This window comes from Culex quinquefasciatus, chromosome 2 (genome assembly GCF_015732765.1).
Source record: "Culex quinquefasciatus strain JHB chromosome 2, VPISU_Cqui_1.0_pri_paternal, whole genome shotgun sequence".
Lineage (NCBI taxonomy): Eukaryota > Metazoa > Arthropoda > Insecta > Diptera > Culicidae > Culex > Culex quinquefasciatus.
The window spans coordinates 51,511,178-51,532,797 of record NC_051862.1 but is presented as its reverse complement, the minus strand read 5'-3'; the positions used below and the strand labels follow the sequence as shown (position 1 = coordinate 51,532,797).

The 21,620-nt window shown below is 44.6% G+C and overlaps 1 protein-coding gene across 12 annotated transcripts in view; it reads left to right on the top strand.

Annotated features, from left to right (window-relative positions):
* LOC6045918 (serine/threonine-protein kinase WNK1) overlaps positions 1-21,620 on the top strand; it is a 152,379-nt gene that overhangs the window by 103,601 nt on the left and 27,158 nt on the right. For all 12 annotated transcript variants that reach the window (XM_038255468.1, XM_038255475.1, XM_038255467.1 and 9 more), the window contains one exon: positions 19,915-21,456. In XM_038255468.1, coding sequence (XP_038111396.1) covers positions 19,915-21,456 — 1,542 coding nt within the window. The remainder of the gene's footprint in view (positions 1-19,914; positions 21,457-21,620) is intronic.

Genomic DNA, 21,620 nt, shown 5'->3' with positions numbered 1-21,620 from the left:
ACAGCGACATAAAAGAGACGGAAAATAACACGAAAAACAGGACTGAGCGTCCACACAGGCACCGCACTACTGATGCCATTATTTAATTATAATGACCAATCACCCAATGCACTCGAACAGCGACATAAAAGAGACGGAAAATAACACGAAAAAACAGGACTGAGCGTCCACACAGGCACCGCACTACTGATGCCATTATTTAATTATAATGACCAATCACCCAATGCACTCGAACAGCGACATAAAAGAGACGGAAAATAACACGAAAAAACAGGACTGAGCGTCCACACAGGCACCGCACTACTGATGCCATTATTTAATTATAATGACCAATCACCCCATGCACTCGAACAGCGACATAAAAGAGACGGAAAATAACACGAAAAAACAGGACTGAGCGTCCACACAGGCACCGCACTACTGATGCCATTATTTAATTATAATGACCAATCACCCAATGCACTCGAACAGCGACATAAAAGAGACGGAAAATAACACGAAAAACAGGACTGAGCGTCCACACAGGCACCGCACTACTGATGCCATTATTTAATTATAATGACCAATCACCCAATGCACTCGAACAGCGACATAAAAGAGACGGAAAATAACACGAAAAACAGGACTGAGCGTCCACACAGGCACCGCACTACTGATGCCATTATTTAATTATAATGACCAATCACCCAATGCACTCGAACAGCGACATAAAAGAGACGGAAAATAACACGAAAAACAGGACTGAGCGTCCACACAGGCACCGCACTACTGATGCCATTATTTAATTATAATGACCAATCACCCAATGCACTCGAACAGCGACATAAAAGAGACGGAAAATAACACGAAAAACAGGACTGAGCGTCCACACAGGCACCGCACTACTGATGCCATTATTTAATTATAATGACCAATCACCCAATGCACTCGAACAGCGACATAAAAGAGACGGAAAATAACACGAAAAACAGGACTGAGCGTCCACACAGGCACCGCACTACTGATGCCATTATTTAATTATAATGACCAATCACCCAATGCACTCGAACAGCGACATAAAAGAGACGGAAAATAACACGAAAAACAGGACTGAGCGTCCACACAGGCACCGCACTACTGATGCCATTATTTAATTATAATGACCAATCACCCAATGCACTCGAACAGCGACATAAAAGAGACGGAAAATAACACGAAAAACAGGACTGAGCGTCCACACAGGCACCGCACTACTGATGCCATTATTTAATTATAATGACCAATCACCCAATGCACTCGAACAGCGACATAAAAGAGACGGAAAATAACACGAAAAACAGGACTGAGCGTCCACACAGGCACCGCACTACTGATGCCATTATTTAATTATAATGACCAATCACCCAATGCACTCGAACAGCGACATAAAAGAGACGGAAAATAACACGAAAAAACAGGACTGAGCGTCCACACAGGCACCGCACTACTGATGCCATTATTTAATTATAATGACCAATCACCCAATGCACTCGAACAGCGACATAAAAGAGACGGAAAATAACACGAAAAACAGGACTGAGCGTCCACACAGGCACCGCACTACTGATGCCATTATTTAATTATAATGACCAATCACCCAATGCACTCGAACAGCGACATAAAAGAGACGGAAAATAACACGAAAAACAGGACTGAGCGTCCACACAGGCACCGCACTACTGATGCCATTATTTAATTATAATGACCAATCACCCAATGCACTCGAACAGCGACATAAAAGAGACGGAAAATAACACGAAAAAACAGGACTGAGCGTCCACACAGGCACCGCACTACTGATGCCATTATTTAATTATAATGACCAATCACCCAATGCACTCGAACAGCGACATAAAAGAGACGGAAAATAACACGAAAAACAGGACTGAGCGTCCACACAGGCACCGCACTACTGATGCCATTATTTAATTATAATGACCAATCACCCCATGCACTCGAACAGCGACATAAAAGAGACGGAAAATAACACGAAAAACAGGACTGAGCGTCCACACAGGCACCGCACTACTGATGCCATTATTTAATTATAATGACCAATCACCCAATGCACTCGAACAGCGACATAAAAGAGACGGAAAATAACACGAAAAACAGGACTGAGCGTCCACACAGGCACCGCACTACTGATGCCATTATTTAATTATAATGACCAATCACCCAATGCACTCGAACAGCGACATAAAAGAGACGGAAAATAACACGAAAAAACAGGACTGAGCGTCCACACAGGCACCGCACTACTGATGCCATTATTTAATTATAATGACCAATCACCCAATGCACTCGAACAGCGACATAAAAGAGACGGAAAATAACACGAAAAACAGGACTGAGCGTCCACACAGGCACCGCACTACTGATGCCATTATTTAATTATAATGACCAATCACCCAATGCACTCGAACAGCGACATAAAAGAGACGGAAAATAACACGAAAAACAGGACTGAGCGTCCACACAGGCACCGCACTACTGATGCCATTATTTAATTATAATGACCAATCACCCAATGCACTCGAACAGCGACATAAAAGAGACGGAAAATAACACGAAAAACAGGACTGAGCGTCCACACAGGCACCGCACTACTGATGCCATTATTTAATTATAATGACCAATCACCCAATGCACTCGAACAGCGACATAAAAGAGACGGAAAATAACACGAAAAACAGGACTGAGCGTCCACACAGGCACCGCACTACTGATGCCATTATTTAATTATAATGACCAATCACCCAATGCACTCGAACAGCGACATAAAAGAGACGGAAAATAACACGAAAAAACAGGACTGAGCGTCCACACAGGCACCGCACTACTGATGCCATTATTTAATTATAATGACCAATCACCCAATGCACTCGAACAGCGACATAAAAGAGACGGAAAATAACACGAAAAACAGGACTGAGCGTCCACACAGGCACCGCACTACTGATGCCATTATTTAATTATAATGACCAATCACCCAATGCACTCGAACAGCGACATAAAAGAGACGGAAAATAACACGAAAAAACAGGACTGAGTGTCCACACAGGCACCGCACTACTGATGCCATTATTTAATTATAATGACCAATCACCCAATGCACTCGAACAGCGATATAAAAGAGACGGAAAATAACACGAAAAAACAGGACTGAGCGTCCACACAGGCACCGCACTACTGATGCCATTATTTAATTATAATGACCAATCACCCAATGCACTCGAACAGCGACATAAAAGAGACGGAAAATAACACGAAAAAACAGGACTGAGCGTCCACACAGGCACCGCACTACTGATGCCATTATTTAATTATAATGACCAATCACCCAATGCACTCGAACAGCGATATAAAAGAGACGGAAAATAACACGAAAAAACAGGACTGAGCGTCCACACAGGCACCGCACTACTGATGCCATTATTTAATTATAATGACCAATCACCCAATGCACTCGAACAGCGACATAAAAGAGACGGAAAATAACACGAAAAAACAGGACTGAGCGTCCACACAGGCACCGCACTACTCAAATTTTTGAAAATACTCAAAATAAGCATAAGCATAAGCATAAGCATAAGCATAGGTGCCCACCCGCAGTTGCTACTCCGTTATTGACCAGGACCTCCAGAAGTTACATCCACGAGCCGTGGAAGATAAGTGGGTGCTATCTTTCCTCGCTTCGCAACTTCTCAAAGGCCCCTATCATGCTGATCAATACCGGCGCCGGCCACGACCAGTGGTAGGGTCACGGGGAAGTGGATGGGAATGTTAGTCCGATACTTGAGTGATAGAGACCGCCCAATCGACTGCTTCTCCGACAAAGTATCACATGAGTTTTGAGGGGGTTAGTAGATGGGTATGAGGTCAGGATTCACGAGTGGCAGTGATGTGACCATGAGCATTTTGTTTATCGGTTGAAATTTTAAATCTTAGGCAGCCGTCTGCGGAAAGATAAATAATTGATTATTTAAAATGTTTGTTTTAATCGAACGCGTGCCAACCGAGCGGTAGTGCTATGGGCTGGACTTATCAGTATATTTTTACTGTTGGTACAATTAAGATAACGCGAGCAAATGTCAAAAATAGTAGATGAGTTAATACTAAAGCTGCCAGTTGGAATAAATTATTACGATCAACGAATATAAACGAAAAGAAAACAGGACACCACGTAACCGATTGTAATGAAATTAAAACAATAACTTAAACAAACTTAACCGGCGGCGTGCCTTCCTATCAACGATGATAAAAGAAGGACTTATAAATTTAAAATATAAAAAGACTCCAAAAAATACGTTGCATAGTAACCGCGAAGTCCCGCTACTCACAATCGAATCCGAAAGATAGCTATCTAGAATTTTAAATATAATATTAATTCGACCGCGATCCTCCAGAAATTCTTCGTCGGCGTGCCTTCCGATCAACGGTGATGTAAGAAGGGCTTTATTCATTAAAATGATTTTATATCATAAGCCTTAAAACATATTCGTCGGCGTGCCTTCCGATCATCGATGATATAGAAAGGACTTAATCCAGCAATACGACTTGCTTGTCTCGAAAAAGAAAAAAAAAATATTCGGATCGTTTCTATCGAAAACTATGTAAAGAGAACAAAAATAAACTCATTGGCCAACGAACGCGCGAACTAAAAATAAAGAAACAAGAAGAAGAAGACCAATCACCCCATGCACACAAACAGCGACACAAAAGAGATGAAAACAACACGAATCAGAAGAAATCCAATCACCCCATGTACTCGAACAGCGACATAAAAGAGACGGAAAATAACACAAAAAACAGGACTGAGCGTCCACACAGGCACCGCACTACTGATGCCATTATTTAATTATAATGGCCAATCACCCCATGCACTCGAACAGCGACATAAAAGAGACGGAAAATAACACGAGAAAACAGGACTGAGCGTCCACACAGGCAACGCACTACTGATGCCATTATTTAATTATAATGACCAATCACCCCATGCACTCGAACAGCGACATAAAAGAGACGGAAAATAACACGAAAAAACAGGACTGAGCGTCCACACAGGCAACGCACTACTGATGCCATTATTTAATTATAATGACCAATCACCCCATGCACTCGAACAGCGACATAAAAGAGACGGAAAATAACACGAGAAAACAGGACTGAGCGTCCACACAGGCACCGCACTACTGATGCCATTATTTAATTATAATGACCAATCACCCCATGCACTCGAACAGCGACATAAAAGAGACGGAAAATAACACGAGAAAACAGGACTGAGCGTCCACACAGGCACCGCACTACTGATGCCATTATTTAATTATAATGACCAATCACCCCATGCACTCGAACAGCGACATAAAAGAGACGGAAAATAACACGAGAAAACAGGACTGAGCGTCCACACAGGCACCGCACTACTGATGCCATTATTTAATTATAATGACCAATCACCCCATGCACTCGAACAGCGACATAAAAGAGACGGAAAATAACACAAAAAACAGGACTGAGCGTCCACACAGGCACCGCACTACTGATGCCATTATTTAATTATAATGACCAATCACCCCATGCACTCGAACAGCGACATAAAAGAGACGGAAAATAACACGAGAAAACAGGACTGAGCGTCCACACAGGCACCGCACTACTGATGCCATTATTTAATTATAATGACCAATCACCCCATGCACTCGAACAGCGACATAAAAGAGACGGAAAATAACACGAGAAAACAGGACTGAGCGTCCACACAGGCACCGCACTACTGATGCCATTATTTAATTATAATGACCAATCACCCCATGCACTCGAACAGCGACATAAAAGAGACGGAAAATAACACGAGAAAACAGGACTGAGCGTCCACACAGGCACCGCACTACTGATGCCATTATTTAATTATAATGACCAATCACCCCATGCACTCGAACAGCGACATAAAAGAGACGGAAAATAACACAAAAAACAGGACTGAGCGTCCACACAGGCACCGCACTACTGATGCCATTATTTAATTATAATGACCAATCACCCCATGCACTCGAACAGCGACATAAAAGAGACGGAAAATAACACGAGAAAACAGGACTGAGCGTCCACACAGGCAACGCACTACTGATGCCATTATTTAATTATAATGACCAATCACCCCATGCACTCGAACAGCGACATAAAAGAGACGGAAAATAACACGAGAAAACAGGACTGAGCGTCCACACAGGCAACGCACTACTGATGCCATTATTTAATTATAATGACCAATCACCCCATGCACTCGAACAGCGACATAAAAGAGACGGAAAATAACACAAAAAACAGGACTGAGCGTCCACACAGGCACCGCACTACTGATGCCATTATTTAATTATAATGACCAATCACCCCATGCACTCGAACAGCGACATAAAAGAGACGGAAAATAACACGAGAAAACAGGACTGAGCGTCCACACAGGCACCGCACTACTGATGCCATTATTTAATTATAATGACCAATCACCCCATGCACTCGAACAGCGACATAAAAGAGACGGAAAATAACACAAAAAACAGGACTGAGCGTCCACACAGGCACCGCACTACTGATGCCATTATTTAATTATAATGACCAATCACCCCATGCACTCGAACAGCGACATAAAAGAGACGGAAAATAACACGAGAAAACAGGACTGAGCGTCCACACAGGCAACGCACTACTGATGCCATTATTTAATTATGATGGCCAATCACCCCATGCACTCGAACAGCGACATAAAAGAGACGGAAAATAACACGAGAAAACAGGACTGAGCGTCCACACAGGCACCGCACTACTGATGCCATTATTTAATTATAATGACCAATCACCCCATGCACTCGAACAGCGACATAAAAGAGACGGAAAATAACACGAGAAAACAGGACTGAGCGTCCACACAGGCAACGCACTACTGATGCCATTATTTAATTATGATGGCCAATCACCCCATGCACTCGAACAGCGACATAAAAGAGACGGAAAATAACACGAGAAAACAGGACTGAGCGTCCACACAGGCAACGCACTACTGATGCCATTATTTAATTATAATGACCAATCACCCCATGCACTCGAACAGCGACATAAAAGAGACGGAAAATAACACGAGAAAACAGGACTGAGCGTCCACACAGGCAACGCACTACTGATGCCATTATTTAATTATAATGACCAATCACCCCATGCACTCGAACAGCGACATAAAAGAGACGGAAAATAACACGAGAAAACAGGACTGAGCGTCCACACAGGCACCGCACTACTGATGCCATTATTTAATTATAATGACCAATCACCCCATGCACTCGAACAGCGACATAAAAGAGACGGAAAATAACACAAAAAACAGGACTGAGCGTCCACACAGGCACCGCACTACTGATGCCATTATTTAATTATAATGACCAATCACCCCATGCACTCGAACAGCGACATAAAAGAGACGGAAAATAACACGAGAAAACAGGACTGAGCGTCCACACAGGCAACGCACTACTGATGCCATTATTTAATTATGATGGCCAATCACCCCATGCACTCGAACAGCGACATAAAAGAGACGGAAAATAACACGAGAAAACAGGACTGAGCGTCCACACAGGCAACGCACTACTGATGCCATTATTTAATTATAATGACCAATCACCCCATGCACTCGAACAGCGACATAAAAGAGACGGAAAATAACACGAGAAAACAGGACTGAGCGTCCACACAGGCACCGCACTACTGATGCCATTATTTAATTATAATGACCAATCACCCCATGCACTCGAACAGCGACATAAAAGAGACGGAAAATAACACGAGAAAACAGGACTGAGCGTCCACACAGGCAACGCACTACTGATGCCATTATTTAATTATAATGACCAATCACCCCATGCACTCGAACAGCGACATAAAAGAGACGGAAAATAACACGAAAAAACAGGACTGAGTGTCCACACAGGCACCGCACTACTGATGCCATTATTTAATTATAATGACCAATCACCCAATGCACTCGAACAGCGACATAAAAGAGACGGAAAATAACACGAAAAAACAGGACTGAGTGTCCACACAGGCACCGCACTACTGATGCCATTATTTAATTATAATGACCAATCACCCCATGCACTCGAACAGCGACATAAAAGAGACGGAAAATAACACGAAAAAACAGGACTGAGCGTCCACACAGGCACCGCACTACTGATGCCATTATTTAATTATAATGACCAATCACCCCATGCACTCGAACAGCGACATAAAAGAGACGGAAAATAACACGAGAAAACAGGACTGAGCGTCCACACAGGCAACGCACTACTGATGCCATTATTTAATTATAATGACCAATCACCCCATGCACTCGAACAGCGACATAAAAGAGACGGAAAATAACACGAGAAAACAGGACTGAGCGTCCACACAGGCACCGCACTACTGATGCCATTATTTAATTATAATGACCAATCACCCCATGCACTCGAACAGCGACATAAAAGAGACGGAAAATAACACGAGAAAACAGGACTGAGCGTCCACACAGGCAACGCACTACTGATGCCATTATTTAATTATAATGACCAATCACCCCATGCACTCGAACAGCGACATAAAAGAGACGGAAAATAACACGAAAAACAGGACTGAGTGTCCACACAGGCACCGCACTACTGATGCCATTATTTAATTATAATGACCAATCACCCAATGCACTCGAACAGCGACATAAAAGAGACGGAAAATAACACGAAAAACAGGACTGAGTGTCCACACAGGCACCGCACTACTGATGCCATTATTTAATTATAATGACCAATCACCCCATGCACTCGAACAGCGACATAAAAGAGACGGAAAATAACACGAAAAAACAGGACTGAGCGTCCACACAGGCACCGCACTACTGATGCCATTATTTAATTATAATGACCAATCACCCAATGCACTCGAACAGCCACATAAAAGAGACGGAAAATAACACGAAAAAACAGGACTGAGCGTCCACACAGGCACCGCACTACTGATGCCATTATTTAATTATAATGACCAATCACCCAATGCACTCGAACAGCGACATAAAAGAGACGGAAAATAACACGAAAAAACAGGACTGAGCGTCCACACAGGCACCGCACTACTCAAATTTTTGAAAATACTCAAAATTTCCACAAAGCTAAAAGAATCAAAATTTCATTTCTTGCAATATTGCTACAAATATTTTCACAAAACTTCGTATTTTCGAAAAAAAACTCAAATTTTCAGTTATTGCTACCCACCCCGTCAAAATCTGAAATTTGGAGTAATTTTTCGAAAATAAGTAGTTTTGTGAAAATGTTGATTAAAGTTTTTTTTTTCAAAAATACGTAGTTTTGCGAAAATTTTGAGTATTTTCAACAAAATAATTTAACATTCGAAATGTATGTAAAAAATCCGATCATTTGATACCCATATCGTAAAAACTGAAATTTTGAGTATTTTTTTTTCGGAAATACGTAGTTTTGTGAAAATTTTAAGTATTTTCAAAAGTTTTGTTATAACATTCGAAATGTATGAAAAATTCCGATCAATTGCATATCCGATATCCATATCGTAAAAAGCTGAAATTTTGAGTAGTTTTTTTTGGAAAATACGTAGTTTTGTGAAAATTTTGAGTATTTTCAAAAAATGTTGTCTTTACATTCCAAATGTATGGAAAAATCCCAATCATTTTCGAAAATACGTAGTTTTGTGACATTTTTTAGTTTTTTTTTTCAAAAAATGTTGGTATTACATGACTCAGCGTCGCACCTCTGCCGCGATTGGACGCTAAAAGTTTTTTCTCCGCCGGGCAGAGTTCGACCGAAACAATACTTTTTTTTTCTCTATTGTGTGCTTCCAATCACGCGTCGCGAACTCGTCGCGAGTGTGAAAGATGGGAAGACAAAATACTATTCGCATCGACTATGGTGACCTACCGAACAAACCGGGAATGCCGAAGGTGCAGAAATTCTGCGCCGATAAACTAGGCCTCAAACGCGGTGAAGTGATCCGCATCCAGAACAGCCAAACCCTTGGTGTTACTTTCGTCACGGTCACTGACCTCACCCTTGCCCTTAAGGTGTGCGAGGAACATGGCAAAGCCCATGAGCTGACCGGAAGTGACAAGAAACAACACCAAGTGACCATCACCATCGAGGACGGAACAGTGTTGGTGAAACTATTCGACCTTTCGGCGGACGTGTCGAACGCCGACGTCGCCAAGTTTCTCGAGCGTTACGGCGATGTTCGTGATGTTTACGAGGAGCAACTCGGCGACGACCAGGAATTTGCCGGGGCATACACCGGTATCCGCGTAGCCAAGATGGTGGTTCGGGAGAACATTGCGTCCTGGATCACGATTAACGGGGAGGCCACAAAGTGCGTATATTATGCTCAGAAGGCCACCTGTAAACACTGTCATGACTATCTCCACATCGGCGTGGGTTGTGTGCAGAACAAAAAACTGCTTGTGCAAAAAACTTTTGCCGACGCCGTCAAACAACCGGCGAAGCCGCAACAACCGGCGAAGCCGCAACAACCGGCGAAGCCGCAACAACCGGCGATGCCACAGCAACCGCTCAACCCGCAGCAACCGGCTGACCAGCAGCAGCCGCTCAACCCGCAGCAACCGATCAACCCGAAGCAACCCAAGCCGAAAACAAACGGCGGGAAGTTGAAGCCAAGCGGTGGTAAGTCCAAGCTGACTTCGGACAACTTCCAACAAAAACCAACCGACGAGGGAAACGACTCATCCTTTTTGATGCCCCCACCCCAGGACGTGCAGCCATCGGGCAGTGGGCTTACCCCGCTGGAGGTGCAGGATTTAAAAATCTGGCCATGGCAAATCCGATGGCAATGATACCGACTCGTCGACCAGCAGCAGAAAACTTCGCCCAAAAGGTAAGAAGCCAAAATACAACGAAGACAACGACGACGACGACGAGGAAGACGAGGAAGAGGAATTATAATTTTCGATTTCTCGTCTTACAACCTTGGAACTATAAACATCAACAATATCACCAACGCCACAAAGGTCGACGCCCTGCGAAGCTTCATCCGCACGCTAGAGCTAGACATTGTTTTTCTACAAGAAGTTGAAAACGAGCAAATTTCGATCCCCGGTTTCAACGTTATCTGCAACGTGGACCACGCTAGGCGTGGAACCGCGATTGCCTTAAAAGATCACATCGAATACACACACGTTGAGAAGAGTTTGGACGGCCGCCTCATTGCCCTGCGTGTCCAAAACACAACGCTCTGCAATGTGTACGCTCCGTCGGGTACCGCATTCCGTGCCGAGCGCGAGCGATTTTTCAATGGTACGCTCGCGTACTACCTTCGGCACAACACCGATCACATCGTCCTCGCCGGCGATTTTAACTGCGTGCTACGACCGTGCGATTCCACGAGCTCGAACCCGAGCGCCGCGCTACAGACGGCCGTCCAGCAAATACAACTGCACGACGTGTGGCTAAAGCTGCACCCCAATACACACGCGCCCACGTACGTAGTACACAACGCAGAATCCAGACTCGACCGCGTGTATGTGAGCGCGGGACTGTGCGATCAGCTGAGAGCTGCCGCGACACATGTGTGTTCATTCACGGACCATAAAGCGCTGACCGTGCGAATCTGCCTCCCCACCTCGGCGGCGAACGCGGCCGTGGGTTTTGGAGTTTGCGTCCCCACCTGCTAACCCAGGAAAACAAAGAGGAATTCGCCGTACGGTGGCAGTACTGGACGCGACAGCGAAACCGGTACCCGACTGCGCTGGAATGGTGGGTTTCTTTTGCAAAACCGAAAATTAAGTCGTTCTTCAAATGGAAGTCGAACGAAGTCTACCGTGTCCACCATGCGCGGCACCAGCAGCTGTACGCGGAACTGCGGGAGGCGTACGACGCCTACTACCAGAATCCCGCCATGCTCACCACCATCCACCGCGTGAAGGCGCAGATGCTGACGTTGCAGCGCGAGTTCTCGCAAAATTTTGCGCGCGTTAACGAAACCCGCGTGGCCGGCGAGAGCCTGTCCACGTTCCAACTGGGGGAAAGCCGGAGAAAAAAGACAACGATCTCGCGCCTTAAAAATGCGCGCGACGAAATTCTTCAAACACAGCCCGAAATTGAGCAGCACGTGCTCCAGTACTTCACCGAGCTGTACGCCGCAGACCCTGCGAGAGCATCACAGATCGATGCCGGCATCGGTTGCGAGAGGATTATCCCCGCCGACGACGACACCAACGCTAGTCTCGTGGAAGAGATCACGCTCGAGGAGATTAAATCAGCAATAATTACCAGCCCCAAGCGTAAATCACCAGGGGGCGATGGTCTAACGGCCGAGTTTCTAAACTGGGCGTTCGACGTCATCTACCGCGAACTGCACGCGGTGATGAATGAACTGCTGGTGGCGCCCGTGCCAGCAGAATTCTCCGAAGGGACCATCGTGCTCGTGAAAAAGAGCGGCCGGAGCGCAGAGAACATCTCCTCGTATCGTCCCATCAGTCTGTGCAATACAGACAGCCGAGTCTTCAGCCGTATCATGCGGCAACGATTGACCAGAGTGCTGCAACAACACAACGTTCTCACCGCCTCGCAGAAGTGTGGAGAGCGCCGGAGCATCTTCCAGGCCACTCTCGCGCTGAAGGACCGAATCGCCAGTCTGCTGGCCCGAAAGGTAAAGGGTAAGTTGATCTCTTTTGACCTCGACCACGCTTTCGATCGAGTATCACTGCCCTTCCTTTACCGCACGATGCTCTCTCTCGGGATTAACCCCGAATTCGTGGCTCTGCTGGAGAGACACTTCTCCCGAGCTGGATCCCGCATTCTGGTCAATGGTTTTTTGTCGCCACGATTCGAAATAAAAAAATCTGTAAGGCAAGGCGATCCCCTTTCGATGGTGTTGTTCTGCCTGTACATGCATCCACTACTACTACAGCTTGAGCGTATCTGCATTGGTGACCTATGCGTAGCATACGCGGACGATATCTCGGTGGTAGTAACATCGACACAGAAGATTGAGGAAATCAATCAACTATTTGGTCGGTTTGAAATTTCCGCGGGCGCGCGCCTGAACCGGAAAAAAACCATTGCGATCGACGTGGGGCACGTCGAAGGGAGACCGCTTATTGTCCCCTGGCTGCGAACGGTCGAGAAGGTGAAAGTGCTTGGCATTTTCTTCGCCAACTCGATCCGTTTAATGATCAAGCTTAACTGGGATGCGCAGGTGACGAAGGTGGCGCAGTTAATCTGGATGCACTCGATGCGCAGCCTGACACTCCAGCAGAAAGTGATTCTTCTGAACACCTTCATTACGTCCAAGGTGTGGTACTTGGCGTCAACTCTTCCACCGTACCAGGTGCACGTAGCGAAGCTGACAGCAACGATGGGGACGTACCTTTTTCGGGGCCTCCCGGCACGCATACCAATGCAGCAGCTGGCGCGACGCCGTGAAGACGGTGGGATGAAGCTGCATTTACCGGCGATTAAATGCAAAGCACTGTGCATCAATCGACACCTCCAAGAGATCGACTCCCTTCCCTACTACAAATCCTTCCTCGACCGAGCTATTCCTCCCCCGACAAGCCTTCCCTGCCTAAAACTCCTTTGCGAGCAAACACCTTTGCTCCCCGCCCACATCCAAAACTTCCCCTCCAGCGATCGAATCCACCAGCACTTCCTTGATGGAACCGAGCGGCCCAGGGTCGAAACGAAGCAGCCGAACCTGAACTGGAAGCGACTGTGGAAGAACATCTCGTCTCGGGAACTAACCTCCGGCGAACGCAGCGCGCTGTATTTGCTGGTGAACGAGAAGACGGAGCACCGACGGCTGATGCACGTGATCCAGCGTGCGGATGGGCCGAACTGCCAGCACTGCGCGGCGAACGAAGAAACGCTGACGCACAAGTTCAGCGAATGTCCCCGCGTTGCAGCGGCCTGGGCACAAACACAGCGACGGCTGACGGCGATCGACGGAGGAAGGCATCAGTTTTCTTTCGGCGAGCTCTTCAGACCAATTCTGAATGGAATTGCAGATGGACGAAGAGCAAAATTGCTGAAAACATTTATCAGCTATGTCATCTTTGTTGACAAATGTGCAACAATTGCTATAGATGTAGCTGCTTTAGATTTCGAGCTCAGCCTGATAGCATAAAGTGTCGCAACCACTGTCGCGCCCGGAGGTCCCGGGGCCCCCCTGACCACAAGTTACACGAAAAGTGGAACAGGGAACAACCTCCGGCTCCTCCGGGGCGCCTGGCACCGACACACCAATGCACCAGCGAAGACCCACGGAGGTGCTCAGGAGACCAGGGCCCCCTAACCACAAGTCTTTGGAGCAGTGGAATAGGGACAACCCTCCGGGCTCCTGAGACCCCTGGAAGAGGACGCAAAAGGGGTAACTCCCCATCCCCTCGGATTAACCAAGGAGTATGGACCAACGGAGGAACAGCAGTCGACCAGGAAAACGCAACCAACGACGAATGCAGCAAGTCTGAGTGGATTGCAATAAGCCTAGTTTTATTTCAAATTTAGGTTATCAAATTCACTGTTGGCAAACCTAGTTTTTTTTCTAATTTAGGATATGAAATTCACCCTAATTTTAAGATAAAAGCAAAAATAAACAAAATTTTATGTATAAAAATAAAAAAAAAAAAAATTACATTCGAAATGTATGACAAAACCCCGATTGCTTGATACCCATAATGCAAAAACAATTATTTTGAGTTGTTTTCGAGAAAAAATTGCATTTTCAAAATACAGGAAAAATACATATTTTTGTGATAATTTTCATGTAATTGCTGCCATCATCCCGATTTCAAAACACTGAATTTTTTATGTTTGCATGATTTTTCAATCGATTATAGCCAATGTCTCCCATATAGCCAAAATCCCATAAGCTCTGGGTTTCAGTTATGCACCCCTCGGTGTTGCATCTCCCATATGCGGTGCTAAACCGAGCCATGACTGTATGAAAGTAAGCTTCTTGCTCAACCGGTTCAAACAGTTTAAAACGAAAGAAGTCATGTCGAAATCATGCTAAGACATACAGAACTAAATTTTCCACTCATACGCGTCGAATGAAGTCAAGATGATCAAAATCCATAATAATATGTTGATTTGATGAGCGATTTAGAAAAATGCAAAAATACGACTTTTTGTACATTTTCATTTTGAAATTGAAAATTGATGGTGCTATGGAAAAACCAGGGTCATAAAAGGATTAAGTGGGATTAAATTAGTAGTTTATGCAACAAGTTGCAAAAAGAGGATTTTTTCAGCACGAGTCGTACATTTATCCAACGAGGTTCACCGAGTTGGATAAATACGAAGAGTGCTGAAAAAATCAAGTTTTGCAACGAGTTCCATACAACATTTTTTGCAATTCCAAAAAACACACACTGAGTGAAATTTTATGTCAAATTTTATGTAATTGGTCAATAAATCAAAAAAATGTTGAAAAGTGTTACTTTTCGAAACAAGTGCTGAAAAGTTCAACTTTTCAGCACCCATTTGAGTGCTGAAAAGTAGAACTTTTCAGCATTTATTTTGAAAGTGTTGCTATTTGATTCTGTTATTTTTGGTACAGAAAAGTAGGCTATTTCGTTGTTCAAGAATGACAGGAAAAGTAAGTAGTTTTACGACGGAATTGCAAAAAAAGATTTTCCGTATTTTTTTTTTATTTGGATAAAACTTTGTGTAAACGCATTGATACATGTTTAAAATAGCAATTATAGTAATTATTATAAAATTCATCAATTATTTATTTTAAAATTGTATTTAAAATATACTGTAAACTCAATTTACAATGTTTAAAATTTCAAAAAATCTTTTTTCATGAACACCTTCATGTAATACCTATCGACTCAAAATCGAAAACTGGACAAATGTCTGTCTGTGTGTCTGTGTGTTACCAAAATTGTCATTCAGTTTTGAAATCGTACCAAATATCACCATGATATGTATCGTTAGATAGAAAATCGAAAGACCTTTCCATTGAGACAAACATATTGCATACCTGGCAACCCTGTCTAAAGTTATGACCACTTTAGTTCTATTATATTTGTATACGTTTTTGAAGCCGGATCTCACTTCTTTGTATTTAAACTATGTTCGAATCAGTTTCCAGTTTCCAACGAGTTTAAAATTGTAAAGATCTATGAGAATCTCTTAATAAGGAAGTGCACCAACCAAATATCGTCTCCGTCGTGCTAACTTGTCGTACGTGCATTTTGGGCCAAATTAAGTTAAGAACGCCATTTCGTGCAGCTCACAATGCCTCACCTTTTGACCTTTACAGATCCCCAAAATACGATTTTAATCCTGAGATATTCAACGAAATCCGAAAAAAAACTCCGTGCAATTTTGTCACTTTACGTATGAAAGTAGTTTCAATCTTGTCGTGCTATCTTGTAAGTGCGACAACTGGCCAAAAGGATTTCAGGTCAGAACGCGTTTGACGCACGTACACGTAAGACTACCGTAAACATTTGTAATTATAACTCGGGACTCCAGCAACCAACTTCAACCAAACTTCGGGCACAGAATGGTCAGCCAAACAAAACGTGTTTGTTATTGTTTACATTGCGTGCTTTCGTTTTTGTTTATTCAAGGTCAACCATTAAAACGCGTTTTTCTCGGAACGTCGAAATGGCGGGTGCGACAAGATAACACGACGACGTCGATATGTGGATTAAGTTAGTTTTTCTAACGATTTGGCCGATACACAAAAATCAAAATCGCACTTCTAAGAGAAATGCTGCATTATACATAGACACCGGCCGAGCTCATCCCATTAGAATCGAGTTTGCGTTGTTTGGGTGACTTAGTGGCTGGCTAAAGCCGGCGGTTAAAATGCTGAGGGATGGATGACTAATGCCGACACGGTCACGCTCGAGCCAGACACGAACGTGCTGGTGCATTTCAGTTGAGGGAGCATTCGCATGTTACGAAATTTGATAAATTTGTATTTTCTTCTGTCGTAAAATTTAATTTGAAACGGCTAGCATCCTTCTATGCACCTGAAAAGAAATTCAGAAAAAAATGTGACGTTTACGTTATTTTTGGACGTTCCCTGTCTTTATCGAGAATCGATAGGTAGATTTACCAGTATGCCAAATGAACAAATGTGGCGTGTTTTTTCGCTATCGTCAGAATAATATGTGTCACCAGAGGACGATTTGGTGAAAACGAAAGTTCTCAATGATTGCAGCTTGCAACAATTGAAAACAAAAATATCATTTTAACCGAAAGAAGCCAACATTAATAAACTTCTTTTTTCTGACGACAACCACATCGAACAAGTAATTTGAATGTGCGGTTTTTGAGGCTTGATTTTCACGAGAAAAAAAGAACAGAACAACGCAAAATCCAGCCGTAACAATCCGGTCGTAACACTGGTAGTCGCCGCGACTCTTGAAAAGCCGACCAGTCACCAGTCTGGGGCGAGCACAAACCACAATTATTGCATGGTGTCATTTTTTTGAAGGTCGTTGCTGCTCGATATCGTGTACGTACGTAATGTGTGCGTTTTTACCAGTATTTTTTTTTTTTTTTTGGTTGTCCATTCTCGCCCCTCTCATCGGGCGGATAACAATAATTGTAATTGGCAATTTGCTTGATGTCACACGCGAGTGGCGAGGATGTGGTGAATAAATTAAATTTTTATCAAGAGTGTCTCTTTATCGCAGCGGGACGCGGCCACGAGAGTGGGTAGTGCGTAGTTCGAGATGTTTTGAGCAGGTTGTCCGGGAAGTTGAAATGTCGGGTTAAAACTTTAAAAAATAGGTTTAAACTAATACATTTCCCAAACAAACTTTTAAAAATATATAAATATGCAAAAAGATCTGTTTTATGATTTGGCAGAGAGTCAAATCAATTGCTGCGGGTATCATCAGATGATGATGCCTGCCTTCATCATCTTTAAAAAAAATAAAAAAAAAACACACACACAACAAAACAAAACAGTCAGCAAACGTGGTTTGGCACGTTCGATCGTGTCACTTTCGGTGGCCACTCGTGCCACCACGAATGACGGGTGTTGGCAGGTTTGAAGTTGGAATTTATTCTGGTGATACTGTCCCAGGGTGTTCGAAACAAGTCAACCTGGAAATGAGGTGTTCCATGAGCAATTAGGAACGAAAGCACAATTAATTTCAAATCTACCGGCCATCCCACACCTCAGAGCATCACAGCAAAAAATTCGATGGTAAAATCGCATGCAAAAGCATGCACATCACCTTTGTGAGAAAAAGCATGTAATATTGTATGAGAAAACGTGTACACAAAACGCATGTACCGAAGAAAAAAATCAGGTCTGCTCACCCCAAAATTAACATCAATTTGGCGAGAGTCATATTCAGATTACCAAGTCCGCGCCCCGACCCACTCGGCTATCTCGCCGCTATGAAAATAGTTGGATCTTCACCGATGTAGCTGTAGGTTCCCCATACATCGTATGCAGTTAACACGGTATACGACGTACGGAAAACCTACTATTAGATTGGCATTGATTTCCATAGCGGCGAGATAGCCGAGTGGGTTGGGGCGCGGACTTGGTAATATGAGCAGACCTGATTTTTTTTCTTTGGTACCGTAAAACGGGGTGACTTTGATAGCCGGGGTGACTTTGATAGGTTTGCGATTTTTCCGCAAAATGAAGAGTACAATTAAAATACGCAAGGAATGGTTTAGAAACATACTGAACGTGGTAGAGAAGTGTTCAAAGTACCTCAAGAAGAACTTTTCATAAAATTTTGACAAGTTTAAAAAGTTAGTTAACTATAGTTAAGAAAATGTTAATGAAAGTCATTATTTTAAACTTCTCAAAGTGTCATGATTTTCCCAATGAACATGATTTTTAATCGGAAGATGGAATGCATTTTCGGGTTCTTTGGACAATTTTCCACTAGGAGAAGGTTAAAAAAGTTTGTAAATAATAAATAATATGTGTTTTTGAAACATATTTAAAAAAAATCTCCAAATTTATATGCAATTTCAGTTGAACAAATTTCATGTAAAATGTGAAAACTTGTGACTCGTGGTTTGAATTCAGTATGAAATGCAATATAAATCGATAATTTTATAAACAAAACTAGTTTTAACAAATTTCAGGCAAAATTCCGACTTTTTAACAAATTTACCTAAAATTTATATGTATTTTGCTAAAAAGCTTATACATCTAGTTAACTTTTTTCTCAAAAACTATTTCGGCTTTTTTAGTGATGTATCAAAGTCACCCCGGAATTAAAACTAAGAATTTTTAACGTAACTATTTTTCTAAACATTATTGAAAAAACTTTTTTTCCGAAATAGTACATGGACTTTGTGTAATCTACCCCAGTACATGTTTTAAAAATAATAATCTTGAGAAAAACCTTACCTGTTGGAAAATATTCTAAAAACAAATTGAAATCCTATCAAAGTCACTCCGGTTTACGGTACATGCTTTTTGTGTACACGTTTTATCATACAATATTACATGGTTTTTCTCACAAAGGTGATGTGCATGCTTTTGCATGCGATTTTACACAGAAATTTTTTGCTGTGCACGAGCACGAGCAAAGGGATCTCGTGTGTGACATAACCGGGCGACATTCGCGCCCAGATGTGCAATTGTGGCTAAAATTATCGCGCGAATCTAGCGAGTACGGCGACGCTACTCACCGGTATGATTTATGATGCTCGCCGAGTACCTGCACCCTCTGTTGGTGCACGCTGCAACTGGGCCATCGCTTCTTCAACCCGGTGGGGAGGGGTCATAAATCTTTGCCGCGAACGCGCCAAGAAATAATTACCCGACACTTGTTCTAATCTTGTTTTTTTTTCCTCCTTCTCTCTCTCGTTTAATTCACAGCAATTCGGCACAAGCACAAGCGCAGGCGTCCACTGTAAACGGTCAAGACTCACAGCAAAACTCGCGAAGTTCTGCCGCGACGACCAACGGTAATCCCAACCAGACGAACAACAACACCAACTCCAGCAACAGCAACGCCATCGGGAACCAGCGACTGCGGCGGTTGCGTTCCGCCAGCGGCCAGTCCAGCTCGACGTCCAACTTGAACAACCTCAACAACAACAGCTCCCAAAGTAGTCACACCCGGTCGCACCACCGGAACTCGGTGGCCACGTCCGCGCCGCCACCGCATCATCGGTCATCTGGAGTAGGCGTCCCGGGGACACACACTGCCGGCAACACGGGTGGACTAATCTCAAGGGTGTTTGACAGTAGTAGCAGCAGCAGCAGCACGACGACAACGGCCGGAAGTAACAACAACAACCGCGGGTCACCGGCAGAGAAGAGGCCACCACCACTTAGCGGCGCAACCCACAACGGTAAAAACGATGACAAGATGGATGAGAGAAGGCAATCGCAACCGAAAACTCCTACCAAAGCGCACCAGCAGCAGCAGCGAGATTCTACGCCGGCGGGCCGGAAGAAGGTCGTGTACGAGCAGCCGAGCGTCGAGCGCGATCCGGAATCGCCCAAAAAGCAGACGGCGGCCAAGCCGGACGATGACCGAGGGTCACCTCCAGCGGAGAAAGCCACCACCGACCTGCTCGCCGTTGACCTAGACTCGTCCAAACCACGCACCAAGGCGTGCACCAACGACTCCGGCATCGAAGGTGAACATCAGCCCCATCTGGACGAGGACCTGGACGAAAACCACAAAGACGAACCCGGCGCGACGGCTGCTGCACCCTCAGATCCACCCGTCGTCGAACGTCGCAGACTCAACTCCGCCATGGAGACCGGCTCGCCCGATTGCAGCGCCTTCCGGCACCACATGGACTCGTCCGAGTCGGACGGCTCGCTAGGCCGCACCAACCTGCGCTTCATCCGCAAAAGCCTCGAAAACACGCTCGCAGTCGCGTTCAAGAACAACATGTTCGACAACGACACCATCGAGACGGAGTACCCGCGCAACCTGGACGACAACATCGAGATCCTCAGCCGCGAGGCGGAGAACCTCGCGCTCCAGTTCAAACCGTCCGAGGAGAAGCTCGTCCAGTACGGACCGATTTTCGACTTGGAAAAGTTCGAGGAGCAGCGCAAGCAGCAGAAGAAGGAAGACGACGAGGACGAAGCGATCGGGATCTCCCCGTGCGGACGCTTTCTCAAGTACGACAAGGAGGTCGGCCGCGGCTCGTTCAAAACGGTCTACCGCGGGCTGGACACGCAAACCGGAGTGGCCGTGGCGTGGTGTGAGTTGCTCGACAAGAAAGTGAACCGCGTTGAACGGGCCCGCTTTCGCGAGGAGGCGGAAATGTTGAAGAAGCTGCAGCACCCAAACATTGTGCGGTTCTACAACTACTGGGAGTCGCCGCCGACGGCGGGCAACAAGAAGAAGAACATTGTGCTGGTGACGGAGCTGATGCTGTCCGGGACGTTGAAGTCGTAAGTTGTGTTTCTTTGTAATTATTGCTGGGTTATTCTCTGCCAATCCACACGGAATCGGAGAAAGTAGTGCCAACCCTTCTTCGATTCACGTGAAACCTTTTCGTTTTTTTTTTCGACCGATTGATTTTTGGACATACGAAAAAAGGCTTGTTTTTCACTCA